At 57.9% G+C, this 25,486-nt stretch overlaps 3 protein-coding genes across 10 annotated transcripts; 2 read left to right on the top strand and 1 right to left on the bottom strand.

Annotated features, from left to right (window-relative positions):
- The first annotated feature begins 925 nt into the window (after positions 1–925).
- Positions 926–4,483, top strand: LTB4R2 (leukotriene B4 receptor 2). 2 transcript variants are annotated; one of them, XR_012378948.1, is made up of 3 exons: positions 926–1,535; positions 1,882–3,463; positions 3,671–4,483. XR_012378948.1 is itself a non-coding variant. In XM_073894998.1 (2 exons), exon 2 carries the CDS (start codon positions 1,892–1,894, stop codon positions 2,966–2,968), a length of 1,077 nt encoding a protein of 358 aa, XP_073751099.1. In that variant the 5' UTR covers positions 926–1,535; positions 1,882–1,891; the 3' UTR covers positions 2,969–4,483. The 2 variants fall into 2 exon arrangements, 1 of the variants encoding a protein (XP_073751099.1); XM_073894998.1 differs by having other exon boundaries at positions 1,882–4,483.
- A 1,255-nt stretch (positions 4,484–5,738) lies between these two features.
- LTB4R (leukotriene B4 receptor) lies at positions 5,739–8,908 on the top strand. The gene is made up of 2 exons (XM_025870244.2): positions 5,739–5,908; positions 6,519–8,908. The coding sequence occupies exon 2, from the start codon at positions 6,575–6,577 to the stop codon at positions 7,565–7,567; it is 993 nt and encodes a 330-aa protein (XP_025726029.1). The 5' UTR covers positions 5,739–5,908; positions 6,519–6,574; the 3' UTR covers positions 7,568–8,908.
- A 479-nt stretch (positions 8,909–9,387) lies between these two features.
- Positions 9,388–25,473, bottom strand: ADCY4 (adenylate cyclase 4). 7 transcript variants are annotated; one of them, XM_025870242.2, is made up of 26 exons: positions 24,479–25,473; positions 23,962–24,173; positions 22,322–22,519; positions 22,075–22,236; positions 21,301–21,450; positions 20,713–20,861; positions 20,523–20,634; positions 19,750–19,877; positions 19,438–19,596; positions 19,048–19,180; positions 18,672–18,845; positions 16,183–16,226; positions 15,971–16,057; positions 15,700–15,769; positions 15,254–15,351; positions 14,496–14,580; positions 14,250–14,387; positions 13,519–13,629; positions 13,079–13,263; positions 12,817–12,901; positions 12,182–12,340; positions 10,751–10,897; positions 10,350–10,457; positions 10,143–10,257; positions 9,693–9,817; positions 9,388–9,607 (listed from the first exon to the last, which is right to left on the bottom strand). In XM_025870242.2, the coding sequence occupies exons 2-26, from the start codon at positions 24,118–24,120 to the stop codon at positions 9,455–9,457; spliced, it is 3,234 nt and encodes a 1,077-aa protein (XP_025726027.2). In that variant the 5' UTR covers positions 24,121–24,173; positions 24,479–25,473; the 3' UTR covers positions 9,388–9,454. The 7 variants fall into 7 exon arrangements, with proteins under 7 accessions (XP_025726027.2, XP_073751092.1, XP_073751093.1 ...); XM_073894991.1 differs by having other exon boundaries at positions 24,467–25,473; XM_073894992.1 differs by lacking the exon at positions 14,250–14,387.
- Between the last annotated feature and the right edge of the window lie 13 nt (positions 25,474–25,486).

Below are 25,486 nucleotides of genomic sequence, written 5' to 3' on the forward strand. Positions count from 1 at the left end.
CCTGATCTAGGGGAGGGACTGGCTTTGTTCTCCAGAACGGCTTGCTTTAGCCACACTGGACTGGTCACTTTCTCTCTCACCTTTCTCTTGGCCACTTAATGGGCACGAAGGAGATGTGAAGGGGGGGTGTCCTTTGAAGACACTGAGACTAGCTTTTGGTGCCCTGAGTCTGCTCTGATTTCAGCGACAGTTGTGGTGGACATTTGTCTGGAAGCTCAGACTCTCACTAAGGCTGAACCCATCACATGAGTGTGAATCTCTGCTTTCCTGCCTCGGGGTCCGAAGCTATGGCAGCCCACTCAGACTCCTGACAAGTACAGGCTGCAAATGTGTATAATACCTCCAGGACAGCCCTCAGACCATGGGGAATACAAGCTGGGCACCAGTGTCCCAGTCTTCTGTCTTTCTGGAAGGTGTTCTGTGTACTTCTGAGAGCTTCCTGATCCCTACTGAAGGGACCCAACAACATATTCTTCCTGGCTCTCTTTTTCCCTCTTCTGCCCTGCTCCCTCACTCCTGCTTCCAAAGCTGACCTGCCAGATGCAGGATTACCTGTACCCAAGCCCTTAATTCAGGCTGTGCTTTGGAAGTAACCCAAACTGAGACAATACTGGCGTCCTGGCTCCTTGGGAGCCCCCAGTTCCAGCTGTTGACGGGGCAGGGATCTTTCCCCTTACCTCCACCTTATCAGTGTACCAGGTCCCCCTAGAATGTCTTCATTTCCAGGCTTTGCCTGACTTCTTCACCCAGAGAAGGCTTCTTGTCGGTATGTCTCTACCAATGCACCGATTCTTTTCTTCTTATCTTGTATCCTGGTGCAGCTCGGTAGTAGGGTCTCTTGGAGGTTGTGTGTTATGATTCCTCAAGGAGGTTATAAGCCCCTTGTACCTCCATGCATCCTCCAGAACTCAGCACCGTGACTGGAAGCTGTAAATGACAGTCCAGTGAGAGCCCCCCTCCCCGGGGAGGGGGGGGAACGACTGGGGCAGGGCCTAAGGTAAGAGATAAGAAGAGTAGGTAGGAAACTGAGGGAAAAGGGGGCTCACCTGGATCAGAAGTCTGGAAATGGACCAAGATAGAGCAGCTGGGGGAATGAGTAGTTTGGGTCACCTTCTCTGCTGAGTGCCGGCCAGGGAAGCCTGAGAGCATATAACAGGCAGGTGGCAAGGTTGGGACAACTGGGGCCAGAACTGGGGGGAGGCATGAGTGCAGATGCAGGACCCAGAGTCAGGACTCAGCAGTGTCCCTACTCACCTACATGATCTGGGAATCTTATCTGTACCCTGCAGCTTATCCTGTTTCCTAGGGAGGCGGACTCTCACACGCCTGGGCGTGTTAGTGATGGGAAAGAGTAGAGTGCAGGAGGGGCCCCAGTGAGAGGCCCGAGAAGAGCCCCACCTTGTCCCTCCCCCTTCTCGTCTCACACTGCAAACCTGACAAGCACAAGTTAGGAGTAGGCACCTCTCCTGCTGCTGCTGTGCCTTCCAGCTTCCCAGGCTCCTCGCGGGCCCACCATCCTTCTAGCTCCCGGCTGGGTAAGTAGCTCTGCTCATGCACGTTGACTTCCCACCACTCACGTTCCGCTGAGGTAGAAGCAATGGGGCTGGACAAAGGAGGGGCCCAACTAAAGGGGGTGGAGGTGGAGGTCGCGAGAGTGGGAACCGGGAGTCAGGCCTGGGGAGGTCAGCTGGCCGACAGCAGGGCATTTGGGTTCCAAGAAGTAGTGTTTGAGTTGGGGCTAGGGTCGGCCAAGAAGTAGTGTTTGAGTCAAGGCTCCGAGACGGAGGACAGGGAGGTGGGAGGAGACAGAGTCCCTAAATGCCTTCTATGGCCCTTCCCGTCCCCCCCCCCCCCCCGCCCCGTCCCCCCACCCCCCGGTAGGTGCAGAAGAATGTTGGCCTGCTACCGGCCCCCGGGGAACGAGACGCTGCTGAGCTGGAAGGCCTCGCGGGTCACGGGCACGGCCTTCCTACTGCTGGCGGCGCTGCTGGGGCTGCCCGGCAATGGCTTCGTCGTGTGGAGCTTGGCGGGCTGGCGGCCCGCACAGGGGCGACCGCTGGCGGCCACGCTCGTGCTGCACCTGGCGCTGGCCGACGGCGCGGTGCTGCTGCTCACGCCTCTCTTCGTGGCCTTCCTGGCGGGGCAGGCGTGGCCGCTGGGCCAGACGGGCTGCAAGGCCGTGTACTACGCGTGTGCGCTCAGCATGTACGCCAGCGTCCTGCTCACCAGCCTGCTCAGCCTGCAGCGCTGCCTGGCCGTCACCCGGCCGTTCCTGGCGCCCCGGCTGCGCAGTCCGGCCCTGGCCCGCCGCCTGCTGCTGGCCGTCTGGCTGGCCGCGCTGCTGCTCGCCGCCCCGGCCGCCGTCTACCGCCACGTGTGGGGAGGCCGCGTGTGCCAGCTGTGCCACCCGTCGCCGGCCCACACCGCCGCCCACCTGAGCCTGGAGACGCTGACGGCCTTCGTGCTCCCCTTCGGGCTGGTGCTCGGCTGCTACGGCCTGACGCTGGCGCGGCTGCGGGGTGCCCGCTGGGGCGCCGGGCGGCACGGGACGCGGGTGGGCCGGCTGGTGAGCGCCATCGTGCTCGCCTTCGGCTTGCTCTGGGCCCCCTACCACGCGGTCAACATTCTGCAGGTGGCGGCCGCTCTGGCTCCGCCCGGAGGGGCCCTGGCGAGGCTGGGCGGGGCGGGCCAGGCGGCGCGGGCTGGAACTACCGCTTTGGCCTTCTTCAGCTCCAGCGTCAACCCGGTGCTCTACGTCTTCACCGCCGGGGATCTGCTGCCCCGGGCAGGCCCCCGCTTCCTCACGCGGCTCTTTGAGGGCTCGGGAGAGGCCCGAGGGAGCGGCCGCTCTAGGGAGGGGACCATGGAGCTCCGAGCTACCCCTAGGCTTAAAGTGGTGGCGCAGGGCCGGGGCGATGGAGACCCCGGGGGCGGGGTGAAGAAGGACAGTCAGGGATGGGAACCTTGACACCAGACCCTACACCCGGGCCTGCCTCTTCCCTGTCCCCTTCCATCGTCCCTCCCCCAGAACTCAGGGAACCACTCTGGAGCGTTTGGGGACCCTTCTCTGGCCACAGTTTGGATCTTTCTGGGCAGAATTATACCCCTGGGGCAGGCCCAGGTACCTCCAAACAGAGGGACTGCAAATGGTGATGGTACTGTGTGCTTGCAGGTTGGCATGTGCCTCTGTGCCAGAGCTGCTGACTTGCTGCCAAGAGCTACTGTGAAATACACGGTGGGGGGGGGGGCGGCATTACATGATGGCATAAGCATGCCCCCGCTGGTAGTTCATCATGCCTGAGTTGTACTGAAGCCACCTGGTTCTCTCCTGGGTCAGCCCGAGGCTGGGCACTGCCAGCCTTCAGTGGCATCTTGACTTGTCCTCCCCAGCCCAGGTAGCCTGGGTCTCCCAGGCCAACCTATTGAACCACTCTGGAAATAAAGGGAGAAAGCGGAAGGAAAGGTATGGGTGCTTGAATGAGGGATGGGGGTGGGATCCATTCTCTGGGGTCTGCAAGAGCCGAGTGGAGAAAAACCTGGCTTTGGAAAGGGAAAGATAATCTGTGGGGTTTGAAAGGATAGTTTTCCTGTCTTGCAGTTGGTACAGCGGGGGAAGGAGCCCTGGGCGTCAGATTTGTCTTCCTCTCTGAATCCAACTCTTCCCCCAAAGGTCACCTGACTCAAAAAGGAGCCCAGGAGCAGGCACATGCTCACCCCTGGGGACGTTTGGGGCTTGGAGCTGAGCAGGTATGGGGAATGGTGTGGATGGCTGGAGGACAGGAGAATTTTTCAGGGAGGCGCCCCCTCTCCTTTGTCTCCTTTTTCTTTCTGCCAAATCTTGACTCCTCCCAAGACTGCTAGCTGTTGCTCAGCACCCTCCAATACTTCTTGGCCCCCATCTTTTGGAGTCTCTCCATCTCTAGGTCCTAAAGCTGTTCTGGATCCCAACACTTTTGAGTTTGAGGATGTAGGATAGGATTCTTTATTAGAGGGTGTCCACGTGCACACACATGCGGTCACTAGCGTGACCGACTCGTCCTGGTTTGCCCAAGGCTTTCCCAGTTTTAGTGCTGAACATCTCTTGTTCCAGTCCTCTCAGTCCTTGGCAAACTCTGATGGCCGTTTACGTGAGTGCTCCCTCGGGACCATCACCCCAGGTTCTGCATTAGTGACTGTTTACACCACCCAGGCAGAGGCCAAGAAACAACAGACGAAATTCAGTCCTCAGGGTCATGCCAGGGCCACCCAAACTGGGGCGGAAGTGGAGCTCTGGATTTGGGGGGCAGGAAGTATGCTTAGAGTATCTAGTCTGGGGTGGAGGAAGAAAGGCCATTGAGAGACATGGAGGTGGGGAGTAGTGTGGGAGAGGAGGCAAAGACAACCCAGCTTCTGCCAGAAGGAGCCTCTGGTTAACCCTGGAGCTCTGAGCCAGAACTTTCATCCCCAAACACCGACAGCAGGGGCTTCTTCCTGTTCTCATGTGCCGGGGCAGAGGCTCCCCAACTTCCTCTCTTCCATAGTCCCCGTCTCACAGTATCTGTGGTCAGAAAGCCCTTCCTCAACTCTGCCTTCTTGCTGTGGTTTCAGCCCATTTCTTTGCATCACATCCTCTGCCTCACAGCTGCTGGGTCTGCTCTGCGCTGGCCTTTTCTCAAAGCAGAGAAAGTGGGCACGCTGTGAAGGGTAAGGGACCGCAGTGACCACCATCACATGCCACGTCTTTCCTGACAAGTGACAGAGTTGGCAGGGAAGCAGGAAGGCTCACAGTCAGACTGAAGGAAAGACTTCTCAGATCTTAGCCCCTGCAGGAGAGGTCACAGGGGGAGACTGCCCTCCCTCCAAGAAGGGAGAAGAGTGACCATTTGGGAAGGCTGTTCCTCTTTGCACATTCCTGGTTGCCCCTCCTGGCAGGGCAGGTGTGAGGCATCACTGCCCCCACCTCCTCTCCCTGTGCTCAGGCTCCACCTTTTCTGTGTGTCTGAGGTGGGACTGGACAGCCAACTATGGGAAGGTACAATAGAGAGGGCGCCAACCTCTTTGCCCAGTGCCCAGATCTTAAATCCAAATTCATGTGGCAGGCAAGCCACACAGGCAAGTGTAAGGCAAGTGGCTGGGGAAGGGCGGAGAAACTGGCATTCTGTGCGATTCTAAGGAGATCCTTTGGACTTTGGCTTCTGCCAAAGGGAAGGGAGAACTGACTGACCTAGAGCTGAAGCAACCCTTTTAAGTGAGGGAATAGATTTGGGTGCTGAAAGAGGGCCCTCCCCCTCCCCCTCCACTCATGGCTTGAATCCAAGCCAAAGACAGGGTGCTGTCCTCTTTAAGTCCTGATGTTACCTAAACCCAAACCCATAACCTAGCCACAGGTCTAACCTACGCTTCCTATTGATCTAAGAATCTGCATTATTTACACAACGTATAAAGATACCCAACATTCCTGCCTCTCCATCTGAGGCCGTTTCCCTTCTCTGGCTTCCCTCCCTCCTCCTGTATGACAGTTTATTACTCTGTCCAATTCTCCGGTCTAGACCTGCATCTGAGGGCACACCCCAGCCTACTCACTCCCCTCACCCCCGCTTTCCTCTCATTCCACCTTCCTGGGCTCTTCTCATCTGGTCCCACCCATGAGGAGTCTTTCTCCCTGCTAGGCTCTTCGGGAACACAAAGACTATCTCCCCTCCCCTCCCCCAGTGAAGGGAGGGCTAGGAGTGTCAGCCCCACCCTCAGGAAGATGTGCCTTCCCCCTCCTCTGCTTCTTGGTACTTCCTCTCTGGCGGACTTAGCTGACAGCACCCAGACCTGGGGCTGGGACCCTGGAACTGGGGCTGACCTGGGGATAAGCTGCGCCACTCTGCCCTGACCTTGGGATTGGCACCAGCTTCCAACCGGTACCCGGCAAAGCCTGGAAGTAAGTATCCTGGGAGCAGGGGAGGTAGGGGTGGGGCAGGATACAACTGTGAGAGAAGGTGCAAAGGAATTTCCAAAGAAAGCCTGACCAGTGGTAAAAGGACCAGGGAGGGCTTGTTCTTGTCTCCTATCCACAAACTCCTCCCCATGCCTGTTATTCCTGGTGGGCCCTGGGCAGCTCTGGAGTCGGCAGGTGACTGGAGGAAGTCGAGGGGACTGAGGGGGCTAAGGGCCTGGCAGGTGACAGAGGAGCTAGGCTTTTGAGGGGTGCAGCTTTGGTAAGGAAGGCCCCCCGCCCTGTTTGGTTCTGGGTCTCAGAAGGGAAGGAGGCAGAAAGGGTATGGAAATGCTGCTGCTGTAGCTCTGTATTTGGCAATTGGGTCTGTGGGCAAGAAGGAGCCCCATCGTCCAGTTAGAAACCTGTCTTTGTGCTCTGCCAGATCCCCTGAAGCCAGGTCCGTTGATGAAGGGATGAAGGCAGTATACTGCAGAGGTGCATCTGCTGCTGCTGATCTTGGAGACGGACCAGAGTCCTCAGGCTAGGTGTATCCAGGGCGGGAGGAAGCCTCGGGCCCCCTACCCTCATGCCTGTGTTCGCCCTCACTCTCCAGGTCCTTGCAGTGGCCACGGACACTACATCTGGGGCAGTACCTCTTCACTAGGTGTCATGTTCATCATTCCCTTGACTATCGTCATACTGTCAGTGGCGCTGGCTGTGGGGCTTCCTGGTAACAGCTTTGTGGTGTGGAGCATCCTGGTAAAGATGCGAAAGCGCTCTGTCACAGCCTTGCTCGTGCTGAACCTGGCCCTGGCGGACTTGGCTGTATTGTTCACTGCCCCCTTTTTCCTGTACTCTGTGGCCCGCAGCACCTGGGTGTTTGGACTGGTTGGCTGCCGCCTGTTTCACTATACCTGCGGAGTCAGCATGTACGCCAGTGTCCTGCTGATCACGGTCATGAGTCTGGACCGCTCGCTGGCGGTGGCCCTCCCCTTTGTGTCCCAGAAGTTTCGTACCAAGGCCGTTGCCTGGTGGGTGCTAGCAAGCATCTGGGTGATGTCCCTTCTGCTGGCCACACCCGTCATCATGTACCGCACACTGAACAACCAGACCCTGTGCTTCCTGAAGTACTCCAGCGAACGAGCCAAGGCATTCCATCTGCTCTTCGAGGCCTTCACCGGCTTCCTGCTGCCCTTCCTGGTGGTGGTGGTCAGCTATTCGTACATCAGGCGCAGGCTGCAGGCCCGGCGCTTCCGCCGCAGGCGCCGCACCGGCCGCCTGGTGGCGCTCATCATCCTGGCCTTCGCCGCCTTCTGGCTGCCCTACCACGTGGTGAACCTGGCCGAGGCCGGCCGGGCGCTGGCGGGCACGGGGCCGGGGCCGGAGCCGAGGGGAGACCCGCTGCTCCTGGCGCGCTATGTGTTCATCGCGCTGGCCTTCCTGAGCAGCAGCGTGAACCCCGTGCTGTACGCGTGCGCCGGCGGCGGCCTGCTGCGCTCGGCCGGCGTGGGCTTCGTGGCCAAGCTGTTGGAGGGCACCGGCTCCGAGGCGTCCAGCGCCCGCCGCGGGGGCACCCTGGGCCAGACGGTGAGGGGCGCCCCCGCCCCTTCCGAGACCGGCCCCTCCGAGAGCCTCGCGGACTCCATCGACGCTCTCCAGTGAAGCGAACTGAACTAGGCCTGGAGGTTGCTGGTGGAAGGACGCTGGCTGTCCTCGCGGCTCGGCCGAATGCTCCCCACGTTGGCCTGACCCAGTTTACCCCGAGGCGGAGGCGGAGGAGAACCGCGAGGAGGGTGGAGCGGAAGAGGAGGGAGGGGCGGGGCAGGTAAGGGCAGAGTGAAAGCCCGGTAGCAGCTTTGCAATTAAAACTGGTCTCACGTTGGGTCAGCCCTGTGTGTGGGGCGCGCGCATTAGGGGCGAGAGGCGTGCCCCGGCGCGCTCTTGCGGCGGTGGGGGTGGGGGGGTGAGGTCATTCTCAACAGTTGAGAGGCACTTCCTTTAGTTTCCCGTGATTTTCGGTTTGGGAAGGGACACAAAGATAGAGAACCCAGAACCCTCTCTCCTGCCCCATTCTGAGGCAGGTGCTCTGCAGGTAATACTTAGAGCAACACAGGGCTACAGACCCCTTTAGGAGCTGACCAAGGAAGGCCACTCATGTGGCTTATCACTCCAGACTCCCTGAATTAGCAGATGTTATGAGTACACATAGCACTGCTGTGGGAGCTCTACCCTGAAGCTTGTGATAGGTATCACTGTTACCATGACTCCAACTTCCTGCTACTCATCTTTGTCCTTTCAGTGGGCAATGTTCTAAGGGGACGCCTCCCTTCCCTCCATCTCCCAAGGAGGTCTCCCCTGAAAACAAAGTCATCAGGTTTGGGCCCTGGAATTCTGCACGTCAGCTTTCTGCCAGCACCCAAAATACACTCTGATGCCCTCTGTGACCCTGGTCACTCTTAGGAAATTAAGATTCCCACAAGTGAGAGGGTTAAGTCATTCTTTCTGAGGGATGACTGTTTTAGAGAGCCTCAGACTGGCTCTGTCCCAACAGCATTTTAGGAAGATGGTAGCAGAAGTGGCTGCAGAGTACTTTTTTGAATCTCTCCCATAAAGAAAGAGCAACTAGGAGAAAAACCAAGAATCCATGTGCAACATCTGTAACAAACCTAGGGTGTCAAGATATCGCTCACAGACCCCCAAATTTGAGCAGGCAGGAACGAACCAAGGATGCTTCAAGACCCCCATAATATCAGCACCTGCACAGAAGGATGCAGAAGGAAGCAAGAGGGCATCTGAGGGACCTGAGAACAAGAGAATCCCAAAACTGTCTACAGGTCTTGGCTGGAAAGCATGGGTCAATCTGACAGCAGCAGCTGAAAACAGGGAGGGACCTGACAGATCATTTCCCAGGCCTCTCGCGCCCATGCTGCCTAGGAAGCACAGAGTAAGTGCTTACTTAGTGTTTATTGAATGAATAAAGGTCAAATGACACTTTCCTAGCCATTCCTTCCCAGTATTTGTGGGTGGGGAGCAGGAAAGGACGAATCCGTATTTTGAGTCATGTGGCTAAAATTCTTTACACTTCCGAGGTGTACAAAATACTGGAATCAGGCAGGGAGGCTGAGGCAGTCCTCTTCCTGAGCTTGTGAAGAATCACTCCTTTCTAACATACTCATGATCACACTTGCATACACAACTCGGTTTAGCTTGGGAAGAAGCATCCTGTTGAGAGGCAAGGAGAAGGTGATCCGCAGCTATACCAGGAGCTTCTGACATCGATTGGCTCCAGTCATACCAGAGTTTTTGTTTTGTTTTGTTTTTTTTTTTTTTTTTTAGAGAAAGAGGAAAGAGAGAGCAAAGGGGCAGAGGGAGAGAGAGAATCTCAAGCAGGCTCCACGCTCAGTGCAGAGCCCAAAGCAGGGTTCAATCTCACGACCCTGAGATCGTGACCTGAGCTGCAATCAAGAGTCGAACGCTCAACCCACTGAGCCAGCCAGGTGCCCCCAGAGTCTTTTTATTGAGGATCTTAGAATAGAGAGGATGGGGGTCTCAGCCTAGGGTGGCCGAAGGCGGGCCAGTTCGTGTCAAATCTGTGTTCAGGAAGTAGGTGCAGAGCTGCCCTTTGCCTTTGACCTTGATGATGCCCCGGCTGTAGCAGGTATAGCCTAAGGACTGCAGCACCCGGGCTGTCTCTTCAGTCACCTGGGATTGAAAGGGTATGAGCCTGGAGTGTGGGGGTGGTCCTATCCTATCCCCCCACCCCATGCCTCCAATATGGCCTCCTCACTTGGATTTTGCCCAGGACTCCAGTACTCTCCATGCGGCTGGCCACGTTCACCGTGTTGCCCCAGATGTCGTACTGAGGCTTCTGGGCCCCAATCACTCCGGCTACTACAGGTCCATGGTTCAACCCTGACAAGAAGTGTGGTCAGGAGGAGCCCTGGGAGGTGGGGGGGGGGGGTTTAAGGAGGGCGAGGGGAGGAGCAAGCTCCAAGACTCAGGCGGAAGGCCTGGAGGTCTTAGAGGAAAGGAGGATGGGTCTGGAGGGGTCTGGCTTAGGGAAGGGGTGGCTGAGCCCCAGAGCTCCTGGCCCAGCAGCTTCATGCTCCACCCCCAGGGATGAGGCTGGTGGTGGGGGGGTCCAGGGGTGAGCTGGGGAGTAGCTAACAAAGGACTTTGGGGGAGGAAGAGCCTGAGAAGGTGAAGAGGAACTGCCCCAGCAAGGGAGGGCCCTCACCCACACGCAGGCGGAAGTCGTTGAAGGAGTGCTTATTGATGACATCCAGCTTCGATCCAAGGGCCACTGCAAACTCCACCATGGTGCCCAGGTGGCTGCAGCTTCGCTCAGCATCCTAGCAATGGGCCGGCCCACCACCATGGGTCAGTGAGGGCCCAGGAGTGCAAGCCCAGATGGGCGCTGGTGGGTAAGGAAGGGATGCTGTACCTGCTGTGTGTCCTGTCCGGAGGTGGCATTTAAGCCTGTGGCTGCCATGTAGGTGCTGCCAATGGTTTTGATCTTCTCCACCCCACTAAACTTGGGCTTTGAGAGCAGCTGTACAGAAAGGAGGCTGTGTCCCCAGTCTTTCTTGCTCTCTCCCTCCTCCCTCTCAGAAGCCCAGCCCCAGGCCTTTGGAGACGAAAGGACCAGGTTGTGGGGTCAGGGAGCGTGGCAGGAGGGAGAGTGGATTGTGGGAAGAGTTGCTGGAGAGCTGGGGGATCAGAGGAGGAGTGGCAGGGCCAGGGAGAGGAGGATGGGCCCCTGGCTGGAGAGTAAGTGGGCAGGAGGGATGGTGGGAAATTCTAGCATCCAAGACAAAGGGTCTGGGGGACCCTTGGAGTTGTCACCTCGTCAAAATCAGCAATGATCTCATTGAGCAGCCGCAGACACTCTAGACCCTCGTGGTTGATGTTGGATTCAGAGTAAAACTCCTTAAAGTCTGGAACTGAGGCGAAGAGGACACAGACACACTCGTAGGACTGGTGGTAGAGGTCCTGGAGGGTGGGAGGCTGGGATGAGGGAGCAAGCCACGTTCTTCCCCCTGTGGTCTGCATGGGCCCACCTCCCTGTGTCCATACTCTTGCCCCTCCATTTAAGGACTGGAAAGGAGGGAGAGGGGTAGGGCCAGGTTACCCCAGGGATGTGTGACTCAGGAGTCGAAGATCGGGTCTCATTATGATCCCAGGAAAGACAGGGGTTTGGAGTCAGGATCACCTCATAGCAACATGAAGGGAGTCTCTTCAAGAACTGGGATCATGTTGGTGGGGATGGTCTTTCTAACCTACCTTACTGCTGAAGGGTGTTAAGCCAGTTAAGTCAGTTTACAGGGGCAGCTACAATTTGGAAGATAAAATAATAGGGGAAGTGGGACAAAGGGAAAACAAAGGTAAGATAGTAAAGATGGAATCCTATTTGAAGCTGGTTCACGAAAGGGGTGACACGAAGTCCTTGTCAGGCCTAGGTTCTGGCTCTGGGCTTTCTAGCAGCCAGTGTGAAGACAGAAACGGGACTAGTTATGAGAGTCCCAGTGTAAATAAGAGAAAACACCAGGAGAAGTAGATCTACCGGTGAATTTGAGTGCAGAGAGCAACTGCTGGCGGCATAAAGCTGTGAAATAGCCCCTGACCTGTTTCTTTTCACATTCCTCAGGACAGGCCAAGAGTGTCTCCATAGCAGACAGGGAGTACAGATAAAACGGGGCCAATATGTGGGTGACCTTCTCTGACGGTCTGACTAGAGCACGTTTGAGGGTGGAGATGAACATCTACCAATGGAAATTCCTGTGGTGTTGGAAAGTTCTCTGTATGTGATGTCCAATATGGTAGCCACTGGCCAGAAGCAGCTCGTAGACACTTGAAGTGTGGCCGGTGAGGCTGAGGCCCTGAACATTCTATTTGAATTAATTTAAATGTTAAGTGGCCACACATGGCTACTGGCTACCATCCTGGATAGTGCAGGTCCAGAGGGCTGGGTGGACTGGGTGTCCTCCACACAACTCCCATCAACACTCGAAGAAGCTTCTGGGAGGTATGGAGGGGCCATGGGTTGGAGAAGACACGCCTTCTAAGTAAGAACTTGGAACACAGGGATTCTGTGCTCAGCAGACGAAGCCTAAGAGCTTATGAAGATGGAGGCACCTACCTGACAGGGACAGGGACCCGGGTGGCCACCCAACCCACTGTGGGGGGACCAGAGACGATGGGCCGAGGGCCAAGATTTCCATCTGAAATTAGTGTCTATGGCATCTGGGGCTCAGGAGTCGGGGGCGGGGGAGTCACCTCGTTGCGCCGGTTCTGGCCAATGAACTGGGGGGCCACGTGCGCAGGGAGCACATTCTCCAGCAGTAGCCGTGTCAGGTTCTCCATTGTCTCTGTCTCCTCCTGCTCCTGCCGCAGCTTCTTCTGCCACAGGAAGTCCAGGCGGCAGTAATACTCATTCTGGCAGGGGTCACCAGGGGCCCCAGGGGAGACACAGTGCAGGGGGAGCCTCAGCTCCTGAGTGTTCACCCTCCCCCCCGCCCCCTCGCGCTCCATGATGCCTCAAACCACACCACTCTCCAGTCTGGAGAGAAGGCTCAAGGACCAACTCTCCCTGGGGAGGCTACCTTGAAACCAGATTCAAACTAGGGAAGACAGAATTGGCAGCAGATTCTTTCTTAAGGGTGGTTTTCCTGGACGTGGGGTGGGAGGGACGAGGGAGGGAGAATTTGAGGGCACCTCCCTTGGGGAGTGAAGGAGAAAGAAAGGGAGCCGGAAGGTTCACTTAGAAGCTCCCAGTGGGCACACCATTTGGGCTCAACCCTGGAGATGGAGGATTGAGGGAAAGGGTGAGAGAGACCAAGTCACAAATATGGGGATCCCCCCTGCCTCCCGCTTCAAAGGGAAGTTCTGGAGGGTTGAGCTGGGTGACTTACCTGCCGAGCCAGGACAAGGAGGGTCAAGAAGAAGATGAAGAAGGAGATAGCTCCCATCAGTTTGGGCTCCTTCAGCACCCCTGGCCTGAGGACGCCACACATCAGGGTTGCCCCTTGCCCTGCCCCTTCCTGATGGCCTCCTCCCTACCCCGAGGGCCCATGTAGCCCTCAGCCACCCTCCCCCTTTCAGGTCAGTGAGGTGAGGACAGCTCTGCTCTCGTCCCAGAGGCCCCGGGCCCCTCTGTCCAGTGGCCGTGCGCACCTGGAGTCCGAGGGAGCCGGATAGAGGCGGGCGAGGACGCAGTCGGACAGCCAGGCATGGGAGTGCAGGAAGAGGGAGCAGGAGGTCCCCAGCCATAGCAGGAGCAACAGTAACTTCAGCTCGAAGCTCATGTGCAGAAAGAGGGAGCAGGACAGGAACCCCAGCACGCAGCAGTGCATAGAGTACTGTGGGGCCGGGCGGGGTGGTCAAGGGGCGGGGCATATGCCACAGGCAGGGGTGGGAGAATATCCCAGGGCTCCTGTCCTGCCCAGGGCCCAGGTCCTATCTGGGGGCAGGGGGTGTCATACACACAAACACACACCGAGTGTGTTTTATGTCCATCCCAATCCATAGGATGGAATGCTTCTCAAGTAAGGGGGTGGGGGACGGGCCAAGGAAGGCTCTGGAGAAAGAGGTTCAGGGTTGTGAGGAACACTCACTGGGACGCTGATGAGAGGCAGGGACCCAGGGAGCTCCCAGGAGAGGTTGGAAGCCACGGAGGACACATTGGCAGCCCGGGAAGGGCAGTCTGATGCTGCCGGTAAGAAGAACTGCAGAAGGAAGCGAAGAGCTGAGGTGGGCAGGCAGCCCCTGGAGCACAATGGTGGCTTGTGCTGGGTTTCAGCTGACCTAGGGATGAGTGAGGGCCAGACTCCTCCAAAGGGGTGGATCCTGCTATTTCTGGGCTGGTGAGGGAGCCTTAGCGCCGGGGCCCTCGCTGGGCGGTCAGGGATGGGAGGAGTGGGTGTCCTGAGCACTGGTCTGCCAGTGGATCCACTGGGTGATCTCTTGCCAGCCACTTTACCTCTCTGGGCCTCAGCTTCCTCTTCTGTGACTTGGCTGGGGGAGGATTCCTAAGATGTCTTTCAGGGATAGAATTCTAGGAGTGATTCTAAGTCCTGAAAAACCCACCAGGCTCAGCTACAAAATCACAGTGAGTGAGCTAAGCAGTGAAGATCTGCCTACATAGAAAAGATAGGACCGATGTCCACCAGAGTGTTACAAACAATTACGCAGGTGGCAGATTAATTTTTTTCTTTATGCTTGTCCAACATTGCCAGGATCCCCTGGCCTTGGTCCAGCTGCTCTCCCAAATCCAGGGGCCCCCTCTCAGCCTCCGATGGGTCCAATAGGCCCCGATGGGGGTGCACAGGGCCCCCTGTGCCCTCACCAGGCTGGTAACAGCCATGACAAAAACGAGGAGGATGGTGGCCGTGCCCAGGGCAACTCGCAGGCCGGGCCGCGTGGCCACCAGGCTAGACAGTGTGGGCAGCCAGTGCAGCATCTTGGGGCCTTTCAAGACACACTTCTGTGGAAGGAGCACAAGAACCTTAGCCACGGGGCTGGGGCACACCCCCCTCAGGCCAGGTCATGGTCAGGGCCCAGCTGACCACTTCCACCCCCCAGCCCACCTCACCGTCAGGTGCTCTGAGAAGCAGACGAAGAGAAGGAGAAAGAAGAGGAGGAAGGTGACGCTATAGGCGATGGCCAGAGCTGGGGTCCTAAAGGGAGACAAGAGTGAGTGAGGCCTTGGAGAGTCAGAGGACTCTCTGTGTGCCGGGAGGGTGCTGTGCACCCTGGTTGGGAGACATGGGGAGGAGCAGTCCTGGGGATCTGAACTGGCCCCCAGTGGGGTTTGGGCCAATACAAGGCATCGCATGCCGATGATCCGGGAAAGCTGAGGGGGTCTAGGGCAGTGGTGGTGGGGTGCGGGGGCTAATGAGGTAGGGACAGTACTGGAAGGGGGTAGGGGGCTCACGAAGGGGCCGAGGCCCCATCAGGCCAGTGTCTGGGCCTTCAGGCCGAAGCTCTTGCGCCTGGCTGAGTTTTGGACAAGTCCTTGCAGCCCCTCCTAGCCATGGACTAAAAACGAGGACCTCCTTTCTAAGCTCATTTGCTGTGAGATTTGGGCTTCTCAATGAAAACAGAACCTGTTTTCAGGACCCAGAGACAGGCATGTGAAAGTGCTCGGATTATGTAGACAGTCCACAGGATGTAAGATAGTAAAATGAAGGCTGTGATTATCACTGCTTCCCCAGAACACATACTTCCTCTGTGGCTCAGTGTCTGAAGCCAAGGGAAAGTGGGTAAAGGAAGAAAGTGTGGGTCAAGGATCAGCAGGAGCCTGGTGGTCACTGTATGAGACTCAGGGCCGTCCTTGCCTGGGGCTCTCACCTGTTGGTCACCAGCATCTGGATGATGAAATTGGAGAGGAAGACCAGGAAGGTGCAGGCTGCATAGTATTTGAAGGCAGGGAGGGCAGAGAGTCGATACTGGAAGGACAGGGGTCAGTGTGGCAACAGGGGCCACCAGGGCTGCCCATCACCTTGGAGGTGTCCATCTCAGGCAAGGAGCGGGGGCCCCAGCCTCACGCCCCCCCCCCAGTTCAGTCTCAGGTACCCCCTACTGGTTTTCTGAGGAGCCACCCTCCTCCCTCCCATCCCCACCTAGGGATCCAATCGACAGGGTGACGTCCATTTGGAGAGAGGCCCAAGCTCCTCACCCCCAGGATCACAAACGGAGCAGACCTGGGAGGTGAGGTGCGACCATGGGGCTTGCCTGCTCCCCAAGGCCAAGGAACTAAGGTTAGAAAATTCTCCGCTATCACCCCCCACACCCACCTCCTTCTCCAGCTCCTTCTCTCTGAAGTACAGTGTCAATGGGTTGAAGTCCTTTGACTGCTTCCACTGTCTGGTGGGAGGTGGAGGGTAGTGAGCCCCAGAGAGGAAAGGGCAGGGCAGGGCGGGTGGGGGGTGGTGACCAGGTGTGTGTTTCCCTGGGCTGGAGCAGGGAAGCCGCTCCCTTCCCCCGGGGTCCTCAGGGGAACACATCCATCCCATACCGCGGGGGCCCAGCCCCGAAACCCTCCCGGCCGCCTTTGGTTCTCCATACTTCTGAGAGTTGAGCTGTTCGATGACCTGGAAGAACTTGGCGTCCCCAGTGTCCAGGTCCTCATCCAGTCCCCGGGGGGTACGGCTCCTGCATGGTGAGAGCCCAGCCTGTCACCACAGGAGACCCTCCATAGCATGTGGGCGAAGCGGGAGCAGCCCCCCTAGGGAGGATGGAGGCAGGTCACTCAGACAGAGTTGCGGGGGCCTCCTCACCGGTCCAGGCTCCACTGGGGGCTGAAGGAGGCCAGGGCCTTCTCCTGTCGGGAGAACACAGCGCAGGGGGAGATGAGGCGATGCTGAGCATCCTTGAAGCCTCTCTGCAGTGAGGCATTCCATGTCTATACACGTCCTTGGCCATGAGCGTCTGATGTGTTTCCCCTGCCTCTAATGGCTTCCTCTTTCCATCAAATCCCACCTGTCCTTAAGGGAAGGGTCAAACCACATTTATGCCTTAAAAGGTCTTCCGGACTCTTCAGACACCCAGGGGTCCTTATGCTCTTATTTCCTCAGTTTTCTACCACTTATGAGACAACTCTGTAGGCTTGAGGGGTGGTCACCTTCCCTAAGGACTGAACAAATCCCAAAGACGGGGACTTGCCCATCCCCCCAGCATGCCAAAAAATCCTCGTTGGTTTAAACTGAAGTGATGACACCGAACATTCTGACTCCTTTGTGGTCAGGCTGAGCTGGGAGGTGGTGGGAGCAGAAAACAAAAAAGCAAGAAGAAAGGGAAAGAGGAAGGAAGAGAAACAACCCGGTCACAGTCATTCTTTTCTGCAGTAAAAGGAAAGCGTGCTGTGTGTAAAGATATGAAAGCAGGCAGACACATAAGTGGGTGAGTCAAACCCCAAGAAAGAGAGTGAAGAGCAGCAGCCTGCCCAGGGCCAGGCGTCTGGTGACTGTTCTTTCGCTCTCCCCTGGCTCATGTGAAGGCAGCAGGGTCACAGGGGGCCACTTCATCCTCCCAAACCCAAACCCGGTGTATGGGAGAGGGAGAGGAGAGGAAAAGGGAGATTAAGAGGGATGTTCTAGGTAGGAGCCCAACTACGCATCTTGGTTCGAGCCTAACTTATTTCAAACTACCCACCTGCCTCTCCACCTTGCTCAATGCCTGTATGTTATTCAAAGGCAGAGAAAACGTTTTATTCATTTCTGTCTTCTCAAGAACTAGCCTCGTGCCTGCCACATAGTAGGTGCTTTAAGATTGTGGAAAGGATGGATGGATGGATGGATGGATGGATGGACGGACGGATGGACGGATGGATGGTAGGTATATACTAGCACTAACAATGCACCACCACCGCAGAGGTCCCCATTGTTTAAGGGTAAGCTGATGTGATTCTCAGGATTCCTAACATTTGACTGAGGGCTTGGCACTTCAGGGGCTGGGAAGTGAACTCCTGGGCTGGTGAGGTCCTGCCTTGGGAGATACCCTTGAACTAGGGGTTCCAACTTCTCCACCCTGACACTTCTTAGCCTGCACACTAGTGGGGTCTTGGGGGGGGTCTGGCATGGGTTCTGGGGGGGCATCTTACCATGGGCATTGCACCCAACACTGTCTCACAGTCCCTGGGCTCCCACCAGAGCCCACCCTCTACTCTACCTCCTCCCCCCGGGGGGAGGGGGGGCTCCATCCTGCAAGAGTGAACAGGGTCTTGGATTCTTTCTTCCTCTCTCTCCTGCCTGCTTAACCCTTCTGACCTTTCCCCTACCCTATGTTAAGGCTTCGATTTAGGTATTCTCCTGAACCACTGCTGCCAAGGTCCCCCCACCCCACAGTGCTCACTGATCTCTGGCCTGCTTTCTTGCTGGGTGGGTGGGGAGGGGAGCCAGCACACAGAAAGTGTACTCTGAAGTCATCCCATATACCCAACTGGGTCTACCTAGTAGAGAAGATTCTGAGTGGAAGATCTGCAGAAAGGTGGCTGGGAAAGTTCTGGGAAGATCAGATCAAATGGAGGAGGGCAAGATGAGGGACCTACTCCTAGGGCAAGCCTTTGGGGACACGGCCTCAGTCCCTGCAAGAGGGTGTTCTGGTTGCTTGTCACCAAGCACCAAACCTAAGAGCCTGCTGGTGGGGGAGATGAAGACTCCTGCACCAGCTAGTAGGACACCAATGAGCTGAGGGTGGCCAAGCACAGGATCAGCCAGTATCCACCGTCCCCTTGTGTCCTCTCTTCCCTCCCCCCCAACCCCTGCCTGCTCAGGGTGACGTCCTTTAAGGCCATGTGAGATTTTCACTGTCACCTCATTTTATTCTCATACACATGCTGGAGAGTTGGGTCAACAACTGATTTGCCCCCACCTTCCCAGTCCTGGTGGGGATTAAAAGAGAGTGTGCAGTCTCAGGAATGGAGCTGGACAGAGACATTTCCCCATGGGAATGGCTGTGAGCACTGGCTTCGGAGCCAGAAGTGTGGCCTATACCTCTGTGGTGCTGATGGAAGGGGGTTCCCGAGTGGAGGCTGGGGAACAATGGCCATAGATCTGATGTATATAAGATTCTGCATCTCAGGTGAGCCCAGAGGGCGGTGATCTTTGCCCTGTCTCTGGAAGGAAGGACAAGGAAAGGCCTGAACCAGCAACTGGGGCAACCAGACAGTTCAGGACCTCGGATGTCATCAAGTGACTCACTGGTGGTGAGGGCGGGGAAGTTGGGAGGGGTTCATAAGTGCTCAGGCTCACGACGGAGGTGCACTTACCGGGAGAGGGGTGGAGGTGGACACAGGGCTCTCTAGGTGGCTCAGGTGGGCAAAAGGCTTGGCTGCGCCCCAGGACTCCAGGTAGCGGGTCATCAGCAGTGACGGCCGCATCTTGGGACCCTCGAGAGAGGACAGCAGCCCTCCCGCAGTGCCCTTCTCATCCTCCTCCTCAGCCTGGGGCATATGAGGGCTGAGAGTCAAGATCACAAACGCTTTCTACATTCTCCCCATACCCCTTAGAAGGTTGGCTCTCCTCCCCCTCGACAGACACCCTGGGACCCAGGAATTCAATGTCTGGCATAGGAGAAGAGATCAGGCCTGGTGGCTGTGGGTGGTTAGGATGGGCCAGCCCATGGGGTCCAGGCTGGGCTTTTACCCGGGGATCGATGACTAGGTAGGTGGGCTCCCCTAGCTCCCGAAGGTATGGGTCCCGGTGTTCCATGGATGCATCCTCCACAGCATAAGCCCCTGCCAGCAGGGCCAGGGTAGCCCCTGTAATATGTACTCGTCTGGAAAGAGGGGGCAGTGAGAATCAGGAGGGAGGGCCTTCAAACCTCTCATTTTTTCCCAGGATCCTTCCTGGAGGTCTGACTTTAAGCAAGGCCCTGTGTTCCAGGAGGTGTCTCCTTGCACCCCTCCCTGCATGCCAGGATCTCCCCGAGCCTCAGGTAGGACTGTGCTCATTTTAAGTAACTGTGAATAGGGTGGCAGCATGTGGGAGGTCCGCTGGTTTCTTCCTGTGGCCTCCTGCAGCCCCACATCTCACCCTGGCACACCGCCCGCCTCCATGTGGTTGGCCAGCGTGACATCATGGGACCAGACATCATACTGCCACTTCTGTAGGCCGATGACTCCGCAGAGCACACTGCCCGAATGCACACCCACACGCATGTTGATGTCTACGCCAGTGGCTGCCCGGAGTTTCCTGAGCAGGGTATGCAGGGGACAGTCTGAATGCCGCCTTCGGCTCTACGCATGCCACACCCCTCCCTCTCTCCAAGAGGACCTCCACTACCCTGCCTGCTCCTCGCCCACATCCATCCCTTGGTACCCCTCCCACCGCCCCCCCTGAGCTGACCTGATGGCCCGGCACATGTCCAGCCCCATGCGCACGCAGTTGATGGCGTGGTCTGGCAGGGAGAGCGGAAGCCCAGAGACACAGTAGTAACAGTCGCCCAGGATCTTGATCCGCATGCATTCATGCTCCTGGGAGTGTGTGTGTGTGCATGTGCGGGGTGGAGGGGGGAGGGGGCACCTGGTTAGAGGTCAGAGGAGGCACGAGGGGGCTGGGACAGGTGGGAGCAAATGTGGTATTCCTGAAGAACTTCTGAGGTTGGGAGTCTCTGGGTCAGATCTAGGGATTCCCTTAACTGGATATGGGGCTGGCTGAGGTCTGTGGCTCTCCCCCAGCTTCGGCTAAGATTAGGTTTGTTGGGGGCATCCCTGGGGCCTGAACAGGTGGCTGGTCTAGCTTGGGCTGATGTTGCACAGGGCAGAGATTTCCCTTGGAAGGGCTCCCTAAGGTCAGAACATCTGAAAATCTCTCTAGATCTGGTTGTAGTGTCCAGAGACCCCTACACCGGGCGCTCTGAGAATATTTGGGGGGTGTTGTCGTTGGGGTATTTGTGGGGCCTTGTTGAGAAGTCTCTCCAGGTTTGAGGTGTGTGGTGAGCAGCTCCATACCTAGGGTTGTTTGAAAGGGTTTCCTACTTCCATTGGAATATCTTCCATTGGAATACATGGGCTCTGAAATGGGACTGGGATCTTAGGTGGCAGGAGTTTCCCTTGGAAGGGGCTATCCAGGGTGGGGCATTTGAAGGTCCCTGGGTAGGGAGGGAGGTCCCCTCTGACCTTGGCAATCTGGTCGAACTTGCCAAAGAGCTCGTTGAGCATGAGCACCAACTCCTTAGGGGAGCACTCACTGGCCAGCCGCGTGAAGCCCACGATGTCAGCATATAGCACACTGGGCAGGGCAAATGGCGTCAGTGGGGCCAAGATCTCAGCCCACACCCCTCGCCCCTCTGGCCATCCCCTCTCATACCTGACTCCCTGGTGCCTCTTGACATAGAGGCTGTGGAAGTTGTTGGTGCTCTCTGGCCGTGACCCCTGTCCAGCCTGCAGCCGTGCCATGATCTCTGCCTTCATCTCTCGGGCCAAGTAGGCAGGAAGGATAGACAAGAGAAGGTGTTCCTGGAGGAGATCACTATGAACACCCACCCTCTTGCAACCTAAAGCCAGGAGTCCCAGCCTCCCAACGACCTAGGAGCTCACCCACTTTCCCCAGCCCCACCAGGTGGGCCCCAGGGTACTCCCCCAGATCCTCCCCATCACATAGAGCTGGGCTTCAGCACCCCATCCTGCGCTATCACCTTTAGGGACTGAACTCCCAGCACCGATGCCAGAATGACTTCTTCGTTTAGTATCCCAAAAGTGCTTTTAGAAGCTTCGGGGTTCTCGAGACTTAACACAACTTTCCAAGGTGGGCAGTTAGCCACGTTTTACAAAGGAGGAGAGAGAAGGGCAAGTAACCTGCCCAAAGTCATTGGGCTTGCAAAGGAGCCCCATTGTGTGATGTAAACAACTCCTTTCTCAAACCCCGGTCCCGCCCAGCCTCCCAGGCCCAGCGGACCTGGTGCTTCTTCTCGGTGTCCAGCCGGCGGCGCGAGTGCAGGGAACGAAGAGCCTCCCGGAACGTGGCGCGCAGCGCGCGCTCCATCAGTGCCTTGTGGTATGCCCCGGCCACGTTCCCACACAGGAACAACACGGCGTTTGCTGCCAGCTGGGGGAGGGGAGTGGCTACGTGTGTAGCTGGAGTTGGTCCCCAAGAGGGTTGAGGAGGACTCCACAGTGAGAGACCGGAGTATTTCCAGGCCATCGGTGCCACACTGCCCAGTCCCTCGGGGGCGCTTCTCCTGCCCCAGTATCCCTGCTCTAGACTCAGTTGAGCACCAACAAGGCCTCTTAGGTCTAGAAACGCTTGCACACACATTTCCTCTGCCTAGAATACCACCCCATCATCTACGCCCCTCCGTGTCCCCTGCAGCACAAAATTACTCAAGCACCAATTTTTACGTTCGCTGTGAAGGTTCCATCATCCGCACCTGTCCCCACAACTCTGGTCCCCTGGGGAAGTCCCTTCCCCGTGGGCCCAGAGGGGTCTTCTGGGGTCTGCAGCATCGTGCTGCAGTGGTGTACCTGCTCCACGAGGGCACCGTCTGGGTGCATGTGTTTGTACCCTGTGCTTAGCGTGGCGCCCTGCCATGGAGTCCCAGCTCAGCAAGCGGTTGGTGCATGCTCAGAGGAACAAACGCGGCGTGCTCCCCAGTGGGTCCTGGGCGCAGTGGGGGCCCCGGGGGCGCGGCCTGGGCTACGTGCGTGCGTTCTTACCTGCATGCGTTCTCACCTGCGGCAGCAGCGCCGGCCGGGAGTCCGGCTGAGGCCCCAGGTACAGCCCAAGGACCAGCAGGTGGGAGAGTGATGAGGCAAGGCCTGCGGCAGCGGCATCCCACATGCCCAAGGGCAACATGGCATACACGGTGAAGATGATGAAGAGGAAAAAGGACACCTGGGGGAGAGGCGCACGGGAAGCTGCTGGCTGCTCTTGGCCTGGGCGTCCTCCTGCCCCCTGCTCCACCTGCCGCTCCCCTCACCTGGTCCCAGGCGCTCACCAGGCCCCCAGTGAACTGGAAGCCGTGGCCTAGCCCGAGTAGCGCGGCCCACACCAGGACCGACAGGGGGCGTGTCCAGCGCTGCAGCCGTTGCTCGCGGGAAGCCAGGCCCAGGAGCAGCGAGAAGCCACCCAGTGCGCACAGCACAGTGGTCAGGAAGCCCCGGTCTGAAGCTAGATCCTGTGGGGAGGGGGTGCTTGCGGCAAGACTGGAGTGCGGAGTTTGGGGAGCTCCTCCAAGTTGAAGAACAGGCAGCCCCCCAGGCCACCTCTGAAAAGTGTCTCAAACTCAAGTCGGAAAAGGAGACAGTGCCCCTGGGCTGGCCGTTCAGATTAGGTTGAACCATAGGAAGTTGCCAAGAATCTGTTTTTAATCTACAGAGCCAGGGGGCGCCTGGGTGGCTCAATCATTAAGCGTCTGCCTTTGGCTCAGGTCATGATCCCAGGGTCCTGGGATGGAGCCCTGCATCAGGCTCCCTGCTCAGCGGGAAGCCTGCTTCTCCCTCTCCCACTCCCCCTGCTTGTGTTCCTGCTCTCGCTCTCTCTCTGTCAAATAAATAAATAAAATCTTAAAAAAAAAAAATCTACAGAGCCTGCAATGCAATGGTTCAACCTCATATCTCACTGGCAGGGTGCTAGAGCCTTGGGTCATCTACCCAGAGCCTACCCATATGGCGCATTTGTGAATCTATGACCTTTCTGAGCTCATTTTCTCATGTGTCAAATAGGAACTGGAACACCATCCTGGGGTCCTGACACAAGTGAAAAAGCCTACATCACAGAAGACACTTAGGAATGAGTGTATCCAAATCTGGCCAATTTGCTCAGGAGATTCCCTGCCCTGGGCACAAGTCTGGGAGTAGCCACGCCGCCAGCTCCAAAAAGTGCCCCAGCAGCAGGGGGCACCTGGAACCTCCCTCGAGGCAGGGCAGGGGAGAGCGCTACACTTTCACCACCCACCTCTGGGCGTCGACCTCCTGCTGCTGTCCCTGCCCTGTGTCCCCACCTCTTCCTGGACTTCAAGGTGGCCCAGCAAGAATTGGTCAGTTTAGTGGTTTCCCCAACTCGCTTCCAAAAAGTGAAAAGAAAACTTGGAGCAAGATGTCCCCAGAAATGGAATTGAAGACCCCCTTTCACCTAAAAAAAAAAAAAAAAGGCAACTGGAAATGGCTTTATTTGGGGACTAAATGTGAGTGGGAGTCCATGGGTACAGCTGCCCCACGGCCCCTGTGAGAGAAAGAAAACCAGGAAACGGATTCCCACGGGGCCCCATGTAATTTCCCTTCTGGAAAACTGGAAAACCCGGTGTTGAATTTACTCTAGAACCAGTAGATCACAGAAGCTCAGAAGGTCTGTCAGTCCCCTGAGAGAAATTAAAAGCACCCAGGGCTCGGCTTTCTCCCAGCAGCCCAGCGACTGTGGCCCAGAGAGGTGCAGTGACTTGTCCAGGATCACGACATTTCCTAGCAAGGCTCGGTGCTTCTTTCCTGGGTTCCAGCAAAGAACGCATGTCAAAAAGAAGACCCCTCCCTAAGTCTCTACCCCGAAAACGCCCTCTAGACGGTGACCCTCCCGCCCCCCTCGGGAAGGAGCCCCCCCCCCACCAGAAGGAGCCCCGCTCACCCTGCCGCTGGTGTAGGCGACAGCCAGCATCGCCAGGAGCGCGCAGAGCACGATCACCAGCAGCAGAAGCAGCAGTGGGTACTGCTGGCTCAGGCTGTAGTAGGTCTCGTAGAAGAGGTCTTCGCTGGGGGGCGGCCGGGGACTGAAGAGGCGGGCCATGGTCCCCCTGCCCCGGGCTGCGTCGCCCCGGGGGTGGAGGGCGGACCCCCGGGCTGGGGAAGGCCAGGGGCTGCGTTACCGCCTGTGGCCGCTCGGGGCCCCAACTGTGCCTCTCTCACAGGGTCCAAGCCACTTCCACCCCGTTTCCCCAACCGGGCGGCAATCCCAGCTGCCAGGCACTCCCCGTGGCCTCCCAGCCTTTTCCCAGTTGGCTGTGAGAAGACTGCCCCATCCTTCGCTCCTCGTCCCTCAAACCCAGACTGCAGAGGTGCCCTAGCAAAAGCCTTGGCTGCGGGTGGGGCAGGATTTGGGTTTGAAGCAAAGGAGCCTCGGGTTCCTCTTTTACCCCCGAACTCACTGCCGGGATGCTGCAGCGGCTTGAATGGGCGAGGCGCAAGGAGGGAGCCCAGGGCAGCCGGTGGCGGAGTCCCGATCGATCGCCGAGAAGCTAGTGGCTCAGAGCCCCGGGCGGCGGGCGCTTCCCTCCCTGCGCCGGGGCCCCCTCCCACTTCCCCGACGGGACTGCCCTGCCCGGCCCCTTCCCGTGCCGAGGCGGACTCCCCAGGCCTCCTCCCCCCCCATTGTCTCCCCTAACCCTGTCGTTGCCTCCCCGCTCCAGCCCCCTCGAGCAAGGGAATGCGAACCGTGGGAGAGGCAAGGGGGTGGGGTGGGCCAGGCTGAGCAGCAAGTGTCAAAATGGGGGTGGGCCCTTGGCCACCGGGAGAGTGAAGGAGCGCTGGAGCGAAGGCTGGTGAGAATGTAGGGAAGGATGTGGGGCCCAATCGGGGCTAGGATTTAGGTCGGGTTGGGGCCGGGATGGGGGCGGCGGGTGGGCCCGATCCGCTCCCCTCCTGCCTGGATGCAGCTGCTGTGGAGTCTGAACTGTTCCTGTCCCACCGGTCCAGCTCCATGGGAGGGGGCACGTCTGTGTGTAGCTCTGTGGAGCCAAAGCTTTCCACTGCAGACACCAGCTGAGAGTCAAAGGGCTCCGCCTGGGCAGCGAGGTGCGCGGGAGCGCAGGCGGTGAGCGCTTGCGGTGGAGGGGAATAAGAAATCAGGCTGACCTCAGAGAGGCTGGGGGCATTGTGCAGGGCAAGAGATGTGCCGGGGTCTTCCAATACCCATGGAGAGCCCTCTCCCCAGGACCCCACTGCGGCGTCTCCCTAGCCCAGAGGAAAAGGGGGGCAGTGAGACTATCCCCAGAATTTTGGTATAGGGTGGGGTCTCAGCCGATCTAGGGGAAGTTGTCCGCCCAGAGATTAGAGCGGCCCCTGGAGCCAAGGCCTCAGGGATTCCTTCCTGCCGCCAGCTGGGCCCTGACCTTGTGTGCCACGCCACCGCCCGCTCCCAGCCCCGAGCATCCCGC

This window comes from Callorhinus ursinus, unplaced genomic scaffold (assembly GCF_003265705.2).
Source record: "Callorhinus ursinus isolate GAN/ISIS: 27379988/994484 unplaced genomic scaffold, GSC_fseal_2.0 scaffold8, whole genome shotgun sequence".
Classification (NCBI taxonomy): domain Eukaryota; kingdom Metazoa; phylum Chordata; class Mammalia; order Carnivora; family Otariidae; genus Callorhinus; species Callorhinus ursinus.

Coding starts and splice junctions, on each gene's coding strand:
- LTB4R (XM_025870244.2), top strand. CDS start 6,575: ATGTTCATCATTCCCTTGACTATCGTCATACTGTCAGTGGCGCTGGCT.
- LTB4R2 (XM_073894998.1), top strand. CDS start 1,892: ATGTTGGCCTGCTACCGGCCCCCGGGGAACGAGACGCTGCTGAGCTGG.
- ADCY4 (XM_025870242.2), bottom strand. CDS start 24,120: ATGGCCCGCCTCTTCAGTCCCCGGCCGCCCCCCAGCGAAGACCTCTTC. Junction 13,630..14,249: donor TCATGGCTGTTACCAGCCTG/GTGAGGGCACAG, acceptor TTCCTTCTGCAG/TTCTTCTTACCGGCAGCATC. Junction 10,258..10,349: donor CCGGACAGGACACACAGCAG/GTACAGCATCCC, acceptor GCCCATTGCTAG/GATGCTGAGCGAAGCTGCAG.